The sequence below is a fragment of the Plecotus auritus genome (assembly GCF_963455305.1).
Source record: "Plecotus auritus genome assembly, chromosome: 1".
In the NCBI taxonomy this organism is placed as follows: domain Eukaryota; kingdom Metazoa; phylum Chordata; class Mammalia; order Chiroptera; family Vespertilionidae; genus Plecotus; species Plecotus auritus.
In genome coordinates, this window is record NC_137770.1 from 75,137,775 (window position 1) to 75,158,071 (window position 20,297).

The 20,297-nt window shown below is 39.1% G+C and overlaps 1 protein-coding gene across 1 annotated transcript in view; it reads right to left on the reverse strand.

Moving 5' to 3' along the window:
* The window catches only part of SPRED1 (sprouty related EVH1 domain containing 1), a 129,812-nt gene that overhangs the window by 61,795 nt on the left and 47,720 nt on the right, over positions 1 to 20,297 (reverse strand). The window contains exon 2 of the mRNA XM_080683764.1: positions 4,599 to 4,773. Coding sequence (XP_080539890.1) covers positions 4,599 to 4,773 — 175 coding nt within the window. The remainder of the gene's footprint in view (positions 1 to 4,598; positions 4,774 to 20,297) is intronic.

Below are 20,297 nucleotides of genomic sequence, written 5' to 3' on the forward strand. Positions count from 1 at the left end.
TTTTATCCACAACCTAATTATATTTATTAATCTGAAAAACATATCCTTAATCTCTGTGGCAACTCCTAATCTGAATTGTTTCTTATTTTTCCTTTCTTCACTTCATTTTTACCTTTATTATGTTTACCTTTACCATTATTAACTTTGTCACCATGTTTATAGTAACAACTATCGTATAACTTTGCTGACATAACACAGTGCCTTTTTCTTATTTCTATAGACTATCTTAAGTAATACATATGCTGTAAGAGTCCTATTGTATCTTTCTGTGTAGCCTATTCCATATTTTGTCATCTCTTAGCACATAATATGCTTTTAAAAGCATAATTTTAATTACATTTGTAAATTTACAGTATTTTATTGCCTACTACATAAACATAAGAGTAGATCCCCATGGTAATTTACAACTTTTAGTAGTAAATATTTTAGCAAAATTTTAATGTCATTATGGACTGTTTATTCAGCTACTTATAAAGACTGTAAGGGTGTACTATAATACAGTGTTTTAAATTTACATATCACATACAACTTGGCTAAAAATGATAAAAAAAATAAAATCAATACATATGATAAAATGTTTTCCAATAAAATAAAGTGTCATACTAACAGAAGGGCTTATCTAATATCTAAACTAATAAAAGGGTAATATGTAAATTGGTCAGGACACCCTCACAGTAACAACTGAACAGCAGGCTGCATGGGGCGACCAGGCTGGCAGGGGGGTTAGTGAGGGACGACCAAACGACTGAACAGCAGGCTGCGTGGGGCAACAAGGCCGGCAGGAGGGTTAGTGAGGGATGACCAAATGACTGAACAGCAGGCTGTGTGGGGTGACCAGGCTGGCAGAGGGGGGCAGTGAGGGACGGCCAGGCTGGCGGGGGGGCAGTTGGGGGTGACCAGGACAGAGGGGGCAGTTGGGGGCAACCAGAATGGTGGGGGGGGCAGTTTGGGGCAACCAGGCTGGCGGGGGGGCAGTTAGGGGTAATCAGGCCAGCAGGCAGAGGTAGTTAGGGGTGATCAGGTTGGCGGGGGGGGGGGGGGAGGGAGGGAGGTAGTCAGGGGCGATCAGGCAGGCAGGCAGGTGAGCAGTTAGGAGCCAGTGGTCCCGGACTGTGTGAGGGATGTCCGATTGCCGATTTAGGTCTGATCCCTGGGATCGAGCCTAAACCGGTAATCGGATATCCCCCGAGGGGTCCAGGATTGGAGAGGGTGCAGGCTGGGCTAAAGGGACACCCCCCGTTCCCATGCACAAATTTCGTGCACTGGGCCTCTAGTATCTAATAAAAAAATGAATGCAAAAGAGAAATTTTCTATTATGGAGAATGTGAAGGTTATCTATACAAAGTAACAGTTAAATTTTAGCTAGCATTTAAGAAATATGTGATCAAGAATAACACTAATTTATACTCAAGAATTAAAGGAGGAAATCAAGGCTATAAAGATGTAGAAGGCAATGGAGGCTACAACTTATTATACAGATCAAGAAAAGCGGTTCTGATAATCTATCCTTGTTAAAGACCATTCCATATCCAACTGGGAGAAAGGCAGTATTCTGATTACCTTAGAATACAACACCAAACCCTGGTTTTTCTCAGTGCTTTCTAACTTTTTCCTCTGGCATACTTAAAAATATAACATTTGTAAGGCATCCAGGAAAGAGGAGTTGCTACCAGTTAAGAGGCAACAAACCAAGAGGCTCCAGCCACTTTTATTCATGGCACATAACTTGGGAAGCTCTCATTTAGAGCAGCAAAAGGGTAACCTGTACTAGTAAAATAAACTCTACCTTTATGAACATCATAAAAACAAGGAAGTTATAAGTAAGCATCACAGGGAATAATTTCTGAGTACTCAGATTGAACAAATCAATAAATGAATGAGCCCTACCCCCAAAACACACAAGCTGACTTCCTGAAAAAAATCCCAGTCAGCTTATTCTTTATTTATGCTCGTTTCTTATTAAAAAATAAAAAAGGGTGAAATATAAACCTTTTGGAAGTGTAAAAGACATATTTTAATACAAGTGATTGCAAATCAAAAGCTGCAAAAACTCTTCTACAAAAGCCATCTTTCCTTTTCCCTACTATTACCAGCATTCTGATTTATGAACACTCTTTAAAATATTGTCAATATTTCTTTGTTAGCTATACAAATGGCCATGGTACACCTTTTTACTAATTATCTATTCTTTCTTAAAACCACAAGTTTTTCTTGGGATATCAGGGTCAGGTATTTCACTTCATTTCTAGAATTTATCTAAGGTAAAGGATTCTAAGATGTGACCAACAGACAAATGGGTACAAAACCGTTTTTTTTAGCAAATGAGGATTTTAAAGTTAACTATCAACTTGGAAAGAACTTTGTAAATTTATAGATTCAACAGTCACAGAGTACTTCTTTATTAGATAAATAAAAAAACTAGAACTCAGCAAACAGAATTAAAATAAAACCAATCAATAAAAACATCTACAGAAATGGACATTAAGAATTCCAAAATGCAGGGATAATAAAAAAAGAATATATACTTCAATTATGTATTGCTTCAGAAGTATCTTGGTTGAAAGTATCTTACCCAGCAGAGGGGGGTAATTAATCTGCTTATTTCAATGTCACTGTTCTATTTGTCTTGAAATTCCACAAGATACTGCCGTTTTAAATTTATAACCATGCATTATTGCCTCTGCGTTTAATCATACAAGTCCCCATAACCTAAAATGCTTTACTATATAGCTAATCTCTGCAAGAAATATGGCAACCCTCCAAGTGAATAACTTTTCCTTTATGTCTACACTGAGATATATTGATTATCTCTGTTACACAGATAACTAGCTTCCATAAGGAGAAATGGTCAGGTGAAACAACAAGTGTTCTGATTCCTAGTCAGTGCATCTATCAGAAGAATGTATTTTCTTGGTAGTCTGTAATAATTCTACACCTAAGAGCTCCTTTTAAGTCCTGCCATAGGGGTTAAGTTTGTGTTCTTTCTGAATCCCAGGTTTATTCGCCCTAGCTTTATGTCAAACCCACAATGACCAACACCTAATCCATCCGTCTGAGATGATTCTGATCAGCCTCACTCCTAGTTATGCAGATTATGTAATTTATTAAATTACCCTAAAATAATCTGTCCATTAATACAGCCAATATTTTTAGATCATTATGATTTTATACTCAGTTTCTAAAATCAACAACTTCTCCAACAACAACATTTCCCAGTACCATTAGCTCAGATGAGTAGCACTACAGTCCAGGACAAGTCACCATAAGCTCTTTCGTAGAAGTCTACAAAGCCTTATTTTAAAATAGAGGCCTGGTGCATGAATTTGTGCACAGGTGGGGTCCCTTGGTCTGGCTGGTGATCGGGGCCCCCAGGCCTGGCCAGCTTGGGGGGAGGGACTGCGGGAGGTTGGCCGGCCACAGGAGGTTGGCTGTGGGAGCGCACTGACCACCAGGGGGCAGCTCCTGCATTGAGCGTCTGCTCCCTGGTGGTCAGTGCATCATCATAATGACCGGTCTTAATGATTGCTTAGGCTTTTAAATATATTGATTAGCAATAGTATGTGCCAGCCACCATCTTATGGAAAACCAGAATCACCTTTAGATATTGGGGTTTCCTACAATCCTAAAACGACATTCTGGTTCACTGAGATACATTGTTAGGAGTGAATCATAAGCTCACAAAACACTGGAGCTGGGAGACTTAAGATGACTTAGGATAACTCTCCCTTTCACTAAGGCAGAAACCAGGGCACAAGAAAGTTAGTTTAACAAGACAAGTTAAATTACTGAAATAATTCAATAGTAAAATTATTCAAAAATCAATAACCAAAATTAAAAATAAACTTATTTAAAATGCTCAGGCACTGACTGGGTATCACAGTTGGTAAGAGCATCCCCCTGATATGCAAAGGTTGTAGGTTTGATCCCCGGTCAGGGTACATACGAGAATCAACCAATGACTGCATAAATAAGTGAAACAACAAATTGCTGTTTCTCTCTCTCTCTCCTTTACTCCCTCTCTTTTAAATCAACAAATTAAAAGTAACTTTTTTAAATGTTCATGTATGAAAAATTTAGAATTTAAAATACATTTTCAATAGAAAAAACATCGTAGATGCTAAATGAGCTCACAAACCAGTCCACAAATATATTTTCATGTGCCATGAAATGATTACTCTTCTTTGATTATTTTCAATTATTTAAAAATGCTAAAACCAACTCATGGGCCATACGAAAACAGGGGGCAGGCCTGGATGTGGCCTGTGGACTACACAGCTTGCCAGCCTCCAGTCTAGGAGACAGTGGGGAGGAGAGGCAGGGTGTACCTGGTTTAATAACTAGGGGGACTATCCAGGAACACTTCCATTAAACCTAACCACAAAAGCAGCTCTCCTCTAACATGTGTGCATTAATGTTATTTCCAGTTGCAAAAAAAACAGGAATAGTTCATCGTGCTCAATATTAAAAGAGTTCCAGAAACATAACCATTGATCCTGGGCAAAAATAATTCTCATAAATTATGGCACACTAATCATTATTTTAAATTAGTAATTCATCCTATGTAAGCTTAAAATTATAATAAATGCATTATCAGTTACCATTTTGTCCCTGAGCCGCTCTCCACGAATAAGAAAGTCAGCGCAGCCATCCTCTTCCTGGTGGGAGGCTCTGCAGACAGTGACGCAGCTCAGTCCACTACCTCCGAGGGGCAGCCATCCGCCGCTGGAGTCATCCCGGGTCATCACCACAGCTCGCACGCGTGCATAACTATTACTAAAACAAAGGCAAATATTATAAGTTAGTTTTTCTGTAAACAAAAACCAGTCAAGCTTCCAGTCTTGTTTGAGAAATCAAAGACCACATCAGTTAAAGTGCTTACTACTTTCATGATAGTCTACAGAAAGTAATCTACTTGAAAGATGTCAAAAACCACAAACTAACTTAAAAGGTTAACCTTTATTTTAAAGATCAACCTCACAATAAAAGACTACAGAACTCCTATTTCAATTAATCATTTGAATAGGTCAAGCACATTTGATTGTCATGGAACAAGTTAAGAAAAACCCCAGAGACAAACACTATCAAATTACACAGGCCCTCATCAAACTTGTCTATATATTTCACCTGCTGCAGCACGACAAGGACAAATTACTGCTATATTTTAACATATTTCATAGTGACACCTATAACTTTCTAACATTTCTGGAATTTATTATAAATAAAATTCTGAAACTCAGACACCATGTTTTTTATATCTTCTCACAGCTTGGAATCTAAATCACACGAATCATATAAAGACAAATGTTCTGCTTCAGTAACTTATCAAGTAATTGAAAACTGAATTTCATGCCTTCTCTTTGGAAGACTATTCTTAAGAGACTACATTCTAGATCCATTCAGAATCATTTCCCAATATTAACCGCAAATACTCTTTATATAAAACCTAAGTGTTGTTTCATCTACTAATGTTCTAAGTAACTGACATCTAAGCATTTTAGTTCTAATGCTTTTAATATGATAATTATTGACGAAATCCTTTCTAAAAATAGTATACCTTGCTAACTTAGAAAAATATACTGAACATAAACTTAAACTTATTTTGGTTATTGAATATCAATTGAAGTTCTATGTTAACAGCTCTGTGCTACTCAGCAACTATGTTCTAAGTCCTAAATTGCCAGTTGTCACTTCTCTTGTCATAGCGCCTGTCTGAAATATTCCACTTTCCCTTTTTCACTTTACGTATTTTATTGAAATATACTTTACAAACAATAACATATACCGATCCCAAATATATAATTCAATAAATTCTGACAAATATACATGTCTTCATAACCAACACCGGTAATCATGCTATAAAAGATTTTATGACTTCAGAAAAGTCCTTTAAGCCTCCTTCCCAACAAATAGATAATAATGGTTCTGATTTCTAAGGTATACATTAGTTTTGCCTATTATGGGATTTCATATACATGGAATCAAACAGTGTCAATACTTGTACCTTTTAGTTCACAGGGTAATATGTTTATTTATATATATATAGAGAGAGATAGATAGATTGATTTCAGAGAGGAAGGAAGAGATAGAAACACCAATAATGACAATCATTGATTGGCTGCCTCCTGCCAAGAATTTTAAATTGATGTAGTTGTCATCCTGATAATTCAAAGCCAGATAGGGAAAAATAAAATGTACATGGTCAACGATAATCCTCTATTATTGGGGTCAAAATAACCCTATATAATAAAGAGGTAATATGCAAATTGACTGTCACGCTCTCACAAGATGGCTACCTACGACCAGGCAGGTTAATGAGGGATGACCAAAAGACTGAACAAGCAGGCTGTGTGGGGCGACCAGGCCGGCAGGGGTGTTAGGGAGGGACGACCAAACAACTGAACAAGCAGGCTGCATGGGGCGACCACGCTGGCAGAGGGATTAGTGAAGGACAACCAAACGACTGAACAGCAGATTGCATGGGGCGACCAGGCAGGCAGGGGGTTAGTGAGGAACGACCAAACGACTGAACAAGCAGGCTGAGTGGGACGACCAGTCTGGCAGGGGGCCGTTAGGAGCGACCTGGCTGGCAGGGGGGGACAGTTGGGGGTGACCAGACTGGCAGGGGGGCAGTAAGGGGCAACCAGGCTGGCAAGGGGGCAGTAAGAGGCAACCAGGCTGGCGGGGGAGGGGGAAGTTAGTGGTCACAGTTGGGGGCGACCAGGCTGGCAGGGAGGGCAGTTGGGCTGTCGGGGGGGAGGGGAAGTTGGGGGAAACCAGGCAGGTGAGCGATTAGAAGCCAGTGGTCCAGGATTCTGAGAGGGATGTCCGACTGCCGGTTTAGGCCCGATCCCCAGGATTGGGCCTAAAGCAGCAGTCAGACATTCCCTGAGGGGTCCCAGATTGGAGAGGGTGCAGGCTATGCTGAGGGGACCCTCCTCCTGTGCACGAATTTTGTGCACCGGGCCTCTAGTTTTTTATATAGAAGCTTTGAAAGTCTTTAGCTTTACAGGTGACCATTCTATCTAAACTTTTTATTATTCAGTTATTCTGAGGCTCTAATTCTTATTTAGGCCAAATTCTTACCAATCTTTAACTCAACGAGTACTGCTCAGTAGAGGTGTGGGTGCATAAAGGCTGGACTGAAATATACCAAAACCCAGCACCTAACTTAGACATATTAGGCTTAAATGTTTGTAAACTAAATTCATACATCTGAAGCTCAGCACATTTGAAATTCAATGAAGTTACCAAGTCACAAAGGTAGGTAGAAGTGAGTCAAAATCTAAATTCAAGGTCCCAATAATCATTTAAGTGTCTATTTACTATAGAACCCTGATTCTTCCTTCTTGTCTAAATATTTAGTCAGCTAGGAAATTTAAGAATTTTATACTAGATTCTTTAAGACTTGGAGTAAAATACCCAGTGCAGAAGCTCAGGGTGTATCTTGACCTCAATGGGAGAGCAGTTGTTCTCTTTAGGGTAGGGGTCCTCAAACTTTTTAAACAGGGGGCCAGTTCACTGTCCCTCAGACCGCTGGAGGGCCGGACTATAGTTTAAAAAAAACAAACTATGAACAAATTCCTATGCGCACTGCAGGCCCGGGACGAGTCGGCTGCTAAGCAGGACAGGCAGCGGCACCCGGCGGGCCGGATAAATGTCCTTGGCGGGCCGCATGTGGCCTGCGGGCCATAGTTTGAGGACCCCTGCTTTAGGGCATAGACTCTTATTTTATCATCTTTGAATCTTTCTCTCATTTACAATTTGTATAATGGTTCTCAGGCATATTTTATATTTTAAAAATATAAAAATATACATAAGATTATTTTAAAAATATTTAAAAACCTAGTGGTTACTTTATGATGGTGAAATTTGATATTTTTCCCTTCATTTCTCAGTTTCATCAAAAATTATTTTTATAAACTATAAGTAATTTAAATAAAATAAACCCCATTTTTAACTGCCTTTGGCTTTATACAAGACTAGAGGCCCAATGCACGACATTCGTGCAAGAGTAGGCCTTCCTTCCCCCGGCTGCTGGTACCAGCGTCCCTCGGGCACCCGGGACGCAGGCTTCTCTCCAGCCACCAGCACTCGGGACCCCGGGATTCCCTCACAGCCCTGGCTTCCTCAAGAAGGTCATCCGGTCTAATTAGCATATTATGCTTTTATTATTACAGATATTATAAACATTTTAGAATGTTATTTTTATAAGTGTATAAATGTGTTTCAAACAAAAGTATCTCTAATGTAATTCCTCTCAATACCTCTAATTTATTTTATTTTATTTTATAAAAGTACCACCCTGAAGAGATGTGTTGTACTTTCTAGGAAAATCGAATAAAACAAGTTTCCTAACTGGAAGAGTAAAGTTGCCAATTCACTGTTCACCTTAACATAATAAAAGAGATTTTTAAACTGGCCAGTAATTTAAATAAACTTTTTTCAATCTCACGTTTTCAACTATTCCAAATATATAACTTTTTCTCTTATCTATTCAAGTTGTTCCTTCAAGCTTTAAAGTACTCCAAAAGCCTATGTAAATCTGTATTCATCCTTCCATAGCCGTCATTAGCTTCTAATTTAACAACTCAGCTTTCAACTTCAAAACCTAAGATTAGAATACCATAAAAGTCAAGCTGTTTAATATTGTGTGGGGCTTTTTTTTTTTTTTTAACAGACCTTCATTCTTGACAAGGTTAATCTTTTCCACCAGTTTTTTATCTCATAACCTCCTTGCCTTCAAATGTCCTCCTCTTTTCCCAAATAAAAGCAGTAACTCTTGTCTAAAACATGCAACCACTCCCAAAGACTAATGGCAGCTCTTACAAACTCTGTCATACTCTTCCTTGTAGCAGGGTAAAATTTGCACTTGTCATTCCCTCCTTAGATAAAAGTGACCTAAGGGCACGAAACCAAATCCTATTCTTCTATTTAAAGTACTAACAAACTATTTTTTCCTGATCATGCAAGCAACAGAAGCCCATTCCAATAAATGTGGAAAATAAATAAAATATTTGCCATCATGGAATTAATATTCAAAATTTTGTTGGATTTTTACTCTCTGGGTATCATATTTGCAATTTATTCTTCTCTGAAACAACAGCCATTTATAATAACACTGTGCACTCAGAATTTCACTCTTGAGTGTCTTTAAAATATTTAGTTGAAAGGCATTTGTTCCAACCAATTTATCCAAAAAGACAAGTCTGACAAGAATTTAGTTCTTTAGTATTATTTTCGAAAATACTTCCAACTACAGTTCTATTCTTCACTTTGACAATGAACTACATAACAACCACTTTTTCAGCCTAGCTTTCATTGTAATGAAGTAAAGAGACTCTTGTAAAATGATGCTTGGTTTCCTTTATTTTATTCAAAATCTAAATTGAACCTCAACTGTTAATCTCTGGTGTTATTTGAACAATTACCTCAAATATATCCTTTCATGCCATAGTAGGCTATTTAGAAATCTCCGTGAGAGGTAATGTTGGATTGGACTAGGGTGATAATAATGGACACAGATAAATTGACTGATTGGGGTCGACGTTGGAGGAAGAGCCAAAAGGACTTGATGAGGTTTTAACTATAGTAAGTATTCTAAATTATCTAAAATTCTTAATAACTATGACCTTTATTTTATAGAATTTTCAACTGGCATTTCAATAAAGTTAAGGCAAAATGAGGACCAAACACAAAGATAAATGGACTCTTAAACCTCCTGCTGTTATTAGCAAGCCTATAATATATCCATTCATCTACCTTCTTGCTCTTTGCATAAATTCTTTTTATTATAAATACTAATTCTTTGCCAGTTATGTGAATCATAAATCTGTCGCTTCTTTTATTTTTAAAAGTTGTCTTTTAAAGAACAAAGCTTTTATTTTACCATGGTCTTGTGTGTTGGAGTAATGTTCAATTTGCATATTACTCTTTTATTAGATAGCATAGAGGCTTGGTGCACGGGTGGGGGCCGGCTGGTTTGCCCTGAAGGGTGTCCCGGATCAGGGTAGGGGGTTCCCTTGGGGCACGGGGTGGCCTGGGCAAGGGGCCTGTGGTGGTTTGCAGGCTGGCCACACCCCCCAGCGACCGAAGCAGAGGCCCTGGTATCTGGGATTTATTTATCTTCTATAATTGAAACTTTGTAGCTTTGAGCGGAAGCCAGAGCAGGCCAGGGCGGGTGGAAAGCTTGGCTTCCTCCATCGCCGGGGAAACCCAAGCCTCCTGCTCACTCCGTGGCCGCAGCCATTTTTGTTGGGATTTATTTATCTTATAATTGAAACTATGTAGCCTTGAGTGGAGTCCAGGACCAGCCAGGGTGTGCGCGAAGCTTGGCTTCCTCCATTGCCGGGGAAACCCAAGCCTCCTGCTCGCTCTGTGGCCGCAGCCATCTTGGTTGGGTCAATTTGCATACTCACTCCTGATTGGCTGGTGGATGGTGGGTGTGGCTTGTGGGTGTAGCGGAGAGGCAGCAATTTGCATATTACTCTTTTATTAGATAGGATGTTGTTACAATACTAAACCTATCTATAAGGGAAACTAGAAAATGTAGTCTGTATTTCCAGGCAACCATGACCCATTTAAAAATTGGGAACTAGTCCAGCTGGTGTGGCTCAGTGGTTGAGCATGGACCAGGAACCAAGAGGTCACAGTTCAATTCCTAGTCAGGGCACATGCCCAGGTTGTGGGCTCAGATCCCCAGTATGGGCGTTCAGAAGGCAGCCGATTGATGATGTTTCTCTCTCATCAATGTTTCTTTCACTCTGTCCCTCTCCCTTCCTTTCTAAAAAAAAATCAGTAAAATCATATTTTTTTAAATTTTAAGAATTGGGAACTACAGAAAATGAGGAGCTCTCTCTTATGGAGCACCCCTGTGCCTTTTACCACCCCCCACCTTACCCCAGGGGGCATTTTTCTTGCCTCTTTCTTTCTCCTAAACTCCAAGACCCTTCTTTTGCCTCTGCAACTTGTTTCTTAAGCCCACTTCTTGGATGGATGGAAGAGAGGGAGGGAGGGAAGTAGGAAGGGAGGGAGGAAGGGAAGTAGGAACGGAGGGATCTCTGGCAGAAAGGTAAAAGAAAAAAAATAACTTATTGGCATCAAAATGCTCTCAGCATGGGTCTGGAGGTGTTGGGGTGGGGAATGAGGTAGTAGAGAGAAAGAAAGGAGTAACACAGAAAAAGAGAGAAAAACAAAGGAAAGGAAAATGTTTTAGAAATGTTAAGTTTAGAAACAGTCAGCTATTACATTATAAATTACCAACTGGCAATTAGAAATGTACAAAAATTTAGAAAACAGATCTGAAAAAGAGCCAGATCTGTGTAAGTCATATTATTTTGTATAGAAATGTTTCTTAAATTGAGGTACTACGGTAATCACTGATGCTACTGAAATTGTGACTAAAGCTATGGACTATTTCTCTGGGAAAAAATCTACAAAACACATATAGCTACAAATTCCTATTTGAATACAATACCAAGAGTTTCACAAACCTGAGATTAAGAATATTTGGTCTAACGGCAATGTTGCTCTGCAATAGATTCTTAGGTGCTATAATTTACAGATTTATCAAGATGAAATTTCCCAGCAAATGAGTTACCTGAATGCTGGTTAAGTGAAGTTACATCATCCTCTTTCAAGTAAACCATAAAATTACCACACTTCCAAGAGAACAAAATACTTATTATTTGAATGGTAATGTTTTACTGGGCGGGGGCAGTGTGGAGTAAAAGGGGTCAATGGGGAAAAAAGGGACATATGTAATACTTTCAACGATAAAGATAAAAATAAGCAATATTCAGAAAATGAACACAAAATCAATGTAAGATCAATTTAAGTGGAAAAGGGAGGTAGAGGAGGAGGTCAGAATCACAGTTGGCTTTGGACATGGTAAGGGTCCTAAGACAAAGAGTGCAGGCATATTACAAGCTGGAAAAGGAAACTGATTCTTCCTTGGATCCTCCATCCAGAAGGAATGCAGCCCTACCAATACCTTGATTTTAGTCTCATGAGATTATCTGGACTTCTGACCTTCAGACTATATCAAAACAAAATAACGTCGCCCCCCCCCCCCAAAAGATACTTAGAATCCCTTAACATTTGTTCAGTACAATAAGAATTTATAACATTTCTCACAGAGGGATATTTATAGTAACAGAACATCTTCTTCCCCACAATGTATTTTATTTTTTAAATTTATCTTTTTAAATCTATTTTTTAAATTGGTACTTGATGGTTAACTGTGGTTAATAATTCTTACTTAAAGCAAAAAGTGGACACTGTTCCATTTTTCTGGTTTAAATTAGGTACATGATATCCTTGTGTGTACCACTATGTGGTTATATCAAAAGTTGCTTTCCACCAGATAGGAAAAAGACACAGCAGTCTACTACTCTTGTTTCTTGGTGTCTTCAGTAAAATTACACTGCTTGGTCTTATAATCTGTACTACCAGAAATATTAATGGAAAAACGTGGGCTTATAACTAAGATGAAGCAATATTCTTCTGACTACTTCAGGGAAATAGCAAGAGAATTCAATGAGAGATCAATGCTCTCTCTGGTCAGAGAAAGATTCAAAGAGATTCAGTTGACACTCAGGAGGCAATTCATTCATTGTCAACATTATAAAATGACTAGAGGCCCAGTGCACGAAATTCATGCATGGGTAGAGTCCCTAGGCCTGGCCAGCAATTAGAGCTGATTGGGGCCTTCCTTCCCTGGCTGCTGGCTGCCAGCCGGGGCCTTCCTTCGTTCCGCACCGCCCCCTGATGGTCAGCACACATCATAGTGAGTGATCAAACTCCCGGTCTCCTGGTCGAACTCCCAAGGGGACACTTCGCATATTAGCCTTTTATATATATATATAGATTTTTGCTAAGGAAGCCAGCACAATCCCTTACATTTGTATCCACAACTTTTGAATATGTTGCCAACTCCTTCTATGGTTCTGCACATGCAACCTTATTTAGAAGAAGCAAAGAGCACTCACTTTTTAAAATGCACCTGTAAGTAAGTATTTAGAGTACAGCTTACCCATGTTGAGAATGCATATAACCACGCATATAACATCTTAGCATTTAATGGCAAGGATGAAAGGAATAACAAGGGTAAGCTGGCAACCCTGCATATCTAGGAGGCCAATTATTTGGCGATCAGGCAAATAAGCCGAAGATGCTAAAGAGATATGGAATCAAGAGTGCTTTTGGACTTAAAACAAAGTGATTTAAACATTTAATCAAATGAGAATCTAGTCAAAATTTAGGAGACTTCAATGATATAGGTACATAATTACACTATGTTAACATTTCATCATGTAGAAGGAAGTCTAAAGAGTTCCTCTAAAAATACCACACTAGCTATTTGCCCTTATGCTTTTCAGTCTGGGAATAAAAAGCATAAGGGCAAATAGCTAATCCTAATTGTGAGGCCTTTGAAAATTTTAAACATTTTTCCTCCCAAATGCAACATAAATGGATTCAATATTCACTGAGACTTATTACCCTAAAGCAGTGTTGTCCAATAGAAATAAAATGCAAGCCATATATGTAATGTTCAATTTCCTAGTAGTTATATTTAAAAAGTATAAAGAGGAAGATGGCATTGAAAGTGGCTCCATGCCCTGGCCGGTTTGGCTCAGTGGATATAGCGTCGGTCTGCAGACTCAAGGGTCCCAGGTTCGATTCTGGTCAAGGGCATGTACCTTGGTTGCGGGCACATACCCAGTAGGGAGTGTGCAGGAGGCAGCTGATCAATGTTTCTCTCTGGTCGATGTTTCTAACTCTCTATCCCTCTCCTTTCCTCTCTGTAAAAAAAAAAAAAAAAAAAAAAAAAAAAAAAAATCAATAAAATATATATATTCTTTTTAAAAAAGGGAAGTGGCTTCAAGGGCCCATCACTCAACAGAAATATTAACAGAGTAAAAATTGTCAGAATCTTCTTTGTCAGAACTCTAGAAAATAGTCAAAGGTTTACAGAGACCAAGCAAATGCTATACCAAAAGGCAATTTAAAAAGAAAGGAAAGCTTTGTGCCACTATTACTTGTCGTTGGCCTAACCCCACTCTCCACTCCCACACCTCAGCAGTGGTCTTGAAGACGGCAACCTGTGTTCTCAGCATGGGATCCTAGCCCCTGGTTCCAGAGAGAGTAGAACAGACCTTAAGCTCAAAGAATTGTGTCTGGAGCTATTATGTGAAGGATCAATACAACGTGTTTACAAACCATCAGCTGCTGCCAAGCACAAAATATTACAGAGGCCAACAACAGATGTACCAAAAGCCTGGGAGGAAAAGCTGGGGAGACAGTTTCTTTAGGGAAGAACTACAGTTATTAAAACTGATCTCATATACTGGGGAATTCAGAAAGCCACATGCACACACAAGGCACAACACGTGTGCAGGAAAGATCTGAGAAGACCCTAAGTTCTTATCTTGGGCTGACCTCTAGGCTCAGCACATGCAGGAAGTAAAGGGTAAGGTTTGAAGGAGTGCCTTGATATAATATGCAGACTGGGAGAGTTTTTCTTTCTTTTTTTTTTTAGCTCCTGGTGTTCAAGGAAATCTGTCAAAGCATGAGAAAACCACAGGCTAAAGGAACAGACTTCAGATACCACACATGGCAAAGAATAAAGACTTTACAAAAATAGTTTAGAAGAGTAACTAAACAAACTACATCCCACAGCCAGCAACAAAAACAAACCCTGAAGTATCTGATTTCCTGAGTTATCACAGTATAATATTAAAAATGTTCAGTTTCCAACAAAACTGTACAAAGCATGAAAAGAAATATGAAAGTTTGGCTTATTCACAGATGAAATTAACAGAAATGATCTCTGAGGAAGTACATGCATTGGACTTCCTATACAAACACTTAAAATCAACTGTCTTAAATATACTCAAAGGAAATCAGGAAAACAATGTATGAGCAATAAAGAAACAAATTATAAAAAGGAACCAAACAAATTCTGAAGCTGGCAAGTACAGTAACCAAAATGAAAAATTTACGGGAAGGTTTCAATAGCTGATTTGAGAATGGAGAAGAATTAGTGAGATTAAAGAATGGTAAACTGAAGTCATCCAGTCTTAGGCACAGAAAGAAAAATGAACAAAAAGGAACAGAGCCTAAGAAATCGGTGGAACACTATAAAATGTACCAACATATATGTAATAGTTAATCTGTGGAGAAAAAAGAATAGGAAAGAATATTTGAAGAAAAAGGGCCAAAAAACTTCCCATACTTTGTAAAATACATAAATCTACACATCCAAGAAGTTAAACTCCAAAAAGGATAAAGAGCTAGAAACTAAGACATAAACACTTAGGTTGTTGAAAGACAAAGAATCTTGAAGGTGCAAGAGAGAAACTACTCATTATATACAAGGGAGCCTCAAATAAAACTAAGAGTCAATTTCTCATAGAAAATAATGGAGGTAAGAGGCAGGGAGATGACACATTTAAAGAGTTGGGGGGGTGGGGAGGGGAAAGGAATGGTCAATCCATAGAAAAACTATCCTTCAAAAGTGAAGAGGAAATTAAGACATTCTCAGATAAAGATCAGGGAGTGTGACATATTGGTAAATATAAACCCATTAACAAAACAAAACAATCCTATATAATAAAAGCCTAATATACTAAGTGTGTGGTCATCCGGTCGGCCATTCAACCAATCAAAGCATAATATGCTAATGATATGCTAAGGCCGCTCAACTGCTCACTATGATGTGCACTGACCACCAAGGGCAGATGCTCTGACCAGTAGGTTACCTTGCTTTTGGGGTCTGGCTGATCGGGACTGAGTGAGACAGGCCAGACACACCCATGAGCCCTCCGGCTGGCCAACCTCCTGCATCCCTCCCCGGCCCCGATCATGCACAGGTGGGGTCCCTTGGCCTGGCTTGCACCATCTCGGAATTCTGGACCGCTAAGGGGATGTTGGTTTCTGCCCGATCCTGCAGGCCAATTTATTTATTAGCCTATATAATAAAAGGCTAATATGCAAATTGACCAAACAGAGGAAAGACTGGTTGCTATGAAGTGCACTGACCACCAGGGGCAGACGCTCAACGCAGGAGCTGCCCCCTGATGGTCAGTGCGCTCCCACAGAGGGAGTGCCATGGCAGCACTAAGGATGTCCGGGGAGCGGGTCTAAGCTGTCACTCGGACATCCCCCGGGGGCTCCTGGACTGTGAGAGGGCACAGGCCAGGCTGAGGGACACCCTCCCCACCCCGAGTGCATGAATTTCATGCACTGGGCCTCTAGTATAAATATAAAGCCATTATTAACTGTGGAAATAAGATACTTCAGGGTTTCTGTATTCTGGGCTTGTAATTTCATTTTGTTGTCAATAATTACAAATCTAAATTAAATACGCAAAAAAAACCCCAGAAAAATAGCAGAAGTACTTCATTATTAATGACTTCACATGTAAGTGGATTAAACTCTAATAAAAAGGCAGAGACTGACAGAAAGGATTTTAAAAAACACACACAATCCAACTATATACTATTTACAAGAGATTCACTTTATATCCAAAAACCACAAACAGGTTAAAAATGAAAGGATGCACCCAGCTGGCATGACTCAGTGGTTGATCATCCGCCTATGAACCAGAAGGTCACGGTTCGATTCCCAGTCAGGGAATATGCCTGGGTTGCAGACTTGATCCCCAGTGTTGGGTGTGTAGGAGGCAGACCATCAATGATTCTCTCTCATCATTGATGTTTCTTTCTCTCTCTCTCTCTCCCTCTCTGAAATCAATAAAAAATATATTTAAAAAAATAAAATAAAAATGAAAGAATGGGAAAAGATATCCCATGAAACAATAACCAAAAGAGAGCTGGGATGAATATATTAATAACACCCCAGAGTCTTACTTAAAGTAAAAAATTGTTAGAGACAAAGGTCATTATACATTGATAAAAGAGTGAATTAATCAAGATGTAACAAATATAAACATACTAGAGGCCCGATGCACGAAGATTCGAGCAAGAATAGGCCTTCCTTCCCCTGGCTGCTGCCGCCACCCACCAGGGGCATGCTCTGAGCCACGCCATGGCCACTCGGAGCATGCCCCCACCCCTGGTGTGTGTCCGCTGAGGCTGGGGGGCGGCACGCAGTCCCTTCCCGCCCATCTGCGCACGCACCTCCTCCTGAGCAGTCGTTGATGCCTGGCTAATTTGCATATTGCCTATATATATATATATATATATATATATATGCACCAAATAGCAGGGTCCCAAACTATATAGAGTAAAAACTGACAAAACTTAAGGGAGAAATAAATAGATCTACAATAATAGTTGGAAGACTTCAACACTACACTTTTAATAATTAATATAACATCATCTATAAAAAAAATGAAATACTAATATGCTACAATGTTAATGCTAAATGAAAGAAGTCATACACACAAGGTCACATATTACATGGTTCCATTTATATGAAATATCAAATATAGATAAGTCTATACAGACAGAAAACAGATTGGTGGCTGCCAGTGAATTGAGGGTGGGGGACAAAAGGGAATAACTGTTTAATGGATATGGTGTTCTTTTTAAGGTGATAAAAATGTTTTGGAACTAGAGTGAGATGATGGTTACAAAAACTGCTAATGTATTAAATGCCACTAAATTGTACACTTTAAAATGGTTATATTTGGCCCTAACTGGTTTGGCTCAGTGGATAGAGATTCCGGTCAAGGGCATGTATCTTGGTTGCAGGCACATCCCCAATAGGGGGTGTGCAAGAGGCAGCTGATTGATGTTTCTCTCTCATCAATGTTTCTAACTCTCTATCCCTCTCCCTTCCGCTCTGTAAAAAATCAATAAAAATATATTTTAAAAAAATGGTTATATTTGTTAAATGGTTAAATTTGTGAATTTCACCTCAATTTTTATAAAGTAAAAACAGGCAAAATTAATATTAATAGTGTATTTAATCTAATATGTCCAACATAATATCATTTTAATAGAAAATAAATTTAAAAGTTCATTAGATTTTTTTTTTATACCAAGTCTTCAAAATTTGGTGTACATTTTATATATATAGCGTATGTCAATTCTGGTTAGTGCTTGTTACATGTAGTTAACAGCTACCATACTGGACAGGAAAAATTACAAAAAGATTATAAAAATAAGTTGTCAGGTAAGCTTATATTGAAAAGAAGACATTCTATCTACAATCTCACTTTCTGGCATACAACACCTATAGCTAATCCCTAATGCCTTTTTTTTTTTTTCGTAAAGTACCCACCTAAAAACTAAAATGCAATTATTACCTTTGGTTGTATTTTCTCCCTGGAATGCTCTTTACTCCTATGTAAAAACACACATTTAATTCTCGTCTTGGCTTCTAGAGTCTATAAGGGTTTCTTCTTTGAGGAATTCAATGTATTTATCATCTATGTTTTTTGTTAGGTAATTACTACTACCCTTATAATTCTTCTATTATTATCTTCTATTATTTAACTTCAACCTTCTCCCATTTACCATATCTTGAACTGCCCTGGACCACCCATATTACCTCATATACAGCAAGAACTTGACATTCAACATCCATTACAACTCTCTTCCTACTACAATAAACAATATTTCACATGCAGGTAATGATAATACCAAAAGGATATCGGCAATATTCACTCTTAATGGATTGTTTTTAGCTGAACTAAATAACCAAAGTCCACACAACCTGAATTAGACTACTTAGCATCCTTAACTCAAAACAACAAAAAACAAAAACAGGAAACACAACAGGGCAGATTTATCTTCAGCAAGAGTCCACATAACAATTTAGGGACTATTCTTTAGCTCCTTAATTGGTATAGTTCAGTTATGAAGGAATGAAACCCCATGGGTGAAAATTACTCCTGGCTTAAAAGCCCCACACTCCATACAAGGACTAAAATATCTTATAACAATCCAATGGACATACTTCTTTAAGTCCTGGCAAGGGATACACCCAGGTAAAAGAATGCACCACACTCAGGACAGACCAAAGCTCTGGCTTTCCACCTGATAAGTACAGTAGACCCCTCCCTTTATACATGGTTTTGATTTCTGAGATTTTGGTTACCTGCAGACAACTGAGGTCTGAAAATGGAAGAGTCCAAAAAAATAAATAAATAAATAAAACTCATAAATTTTAAATTGTGTGCTATTGTGAGTAGTGTGATAAAATACCATGCAGCCCAGCTCCATCCTACCCAAGGATGTGAATCACCTCTTTGCCGAGCATATCCACACTGTATATGCTACCCATTCTTTAGTCACTTAGTGGCCACCTCTGTTATCAGATTAGACAACTGTGGTATTGCAGTACTTGGGTTCAAGTAAGCCTTATTTTATTCTCATAGTTGTTCTAGGTTATTAGTTGTTATTGTTTTAATCTCTTACTGTGCCTAACTTAGAAATTGAACGTTATCATGGGTATATATGTATAGGAAAAAAACAGTAGACAGGGACTTGGTACTATCCGCAGTTTCAGGAATCCACTGGGGGTCTTGGAACGTATCCCTCATGGACACGGGGGGTGTGGTGAGGTGGGGAGGCACCAGTGTAGTTCATTCCCAGTCCTCCAGGTCCAGGTGCTATTTAACAATCCACAATGTTGCCTAATACAATTGACATTCTATCTTCATCAGGATTCCAAAAAACCAGAGCTTAAAAAGTGAACCCACTATAATTTTTCCATAAAGAAGGAGAATGGATTTGGTTAAGTCTTTGTTACTGTGTAAAACTGCTAAATAACTGCTAAGTTGGTGGGAACACATTTACATACTTATTTAAAGACTAAAGGCCCGGTGCACAACATTCGTGCAGTGGGGGAGAAGGGGGTCCCTCAGCCTGGCCTGTGCCTTCTCGCAGTCTGGGACCCCTTGGGGGATGTCTACCTTGCTTAGGCCCGATCCCCTTGGGCAGTCAGACAACCCTCTCACAGTCCAGGGCTCTCACAGTCCGGGACCCCTCACTGCTTACCACCTGCCTGCAGCGGAGGCAGGAGAGGCTCCCGCCACCACCACTATGCTTGCCGAGCCCAGCTTCTGGCTGAGCGGTGCTCCCCTGTGGGAGCGCACTGACCACCAGGGGGCAGCTCCTGCGTTGAGCATCTGCCCCCTGGTGGTCAGTGCGCATCATAGAGACCGGTCATTCTGCGGTTCGGCCTATTTGCATATTACCCTTTTATTATATAGGATGTGCTTTCTCATTGTAATTCACTGTATTAATATCAGCTAAATATTGATATTGCCTGACTATATGTAATTCATTCATAATATTCTAACTGTATGTAAATAAAAATCAGTAAGA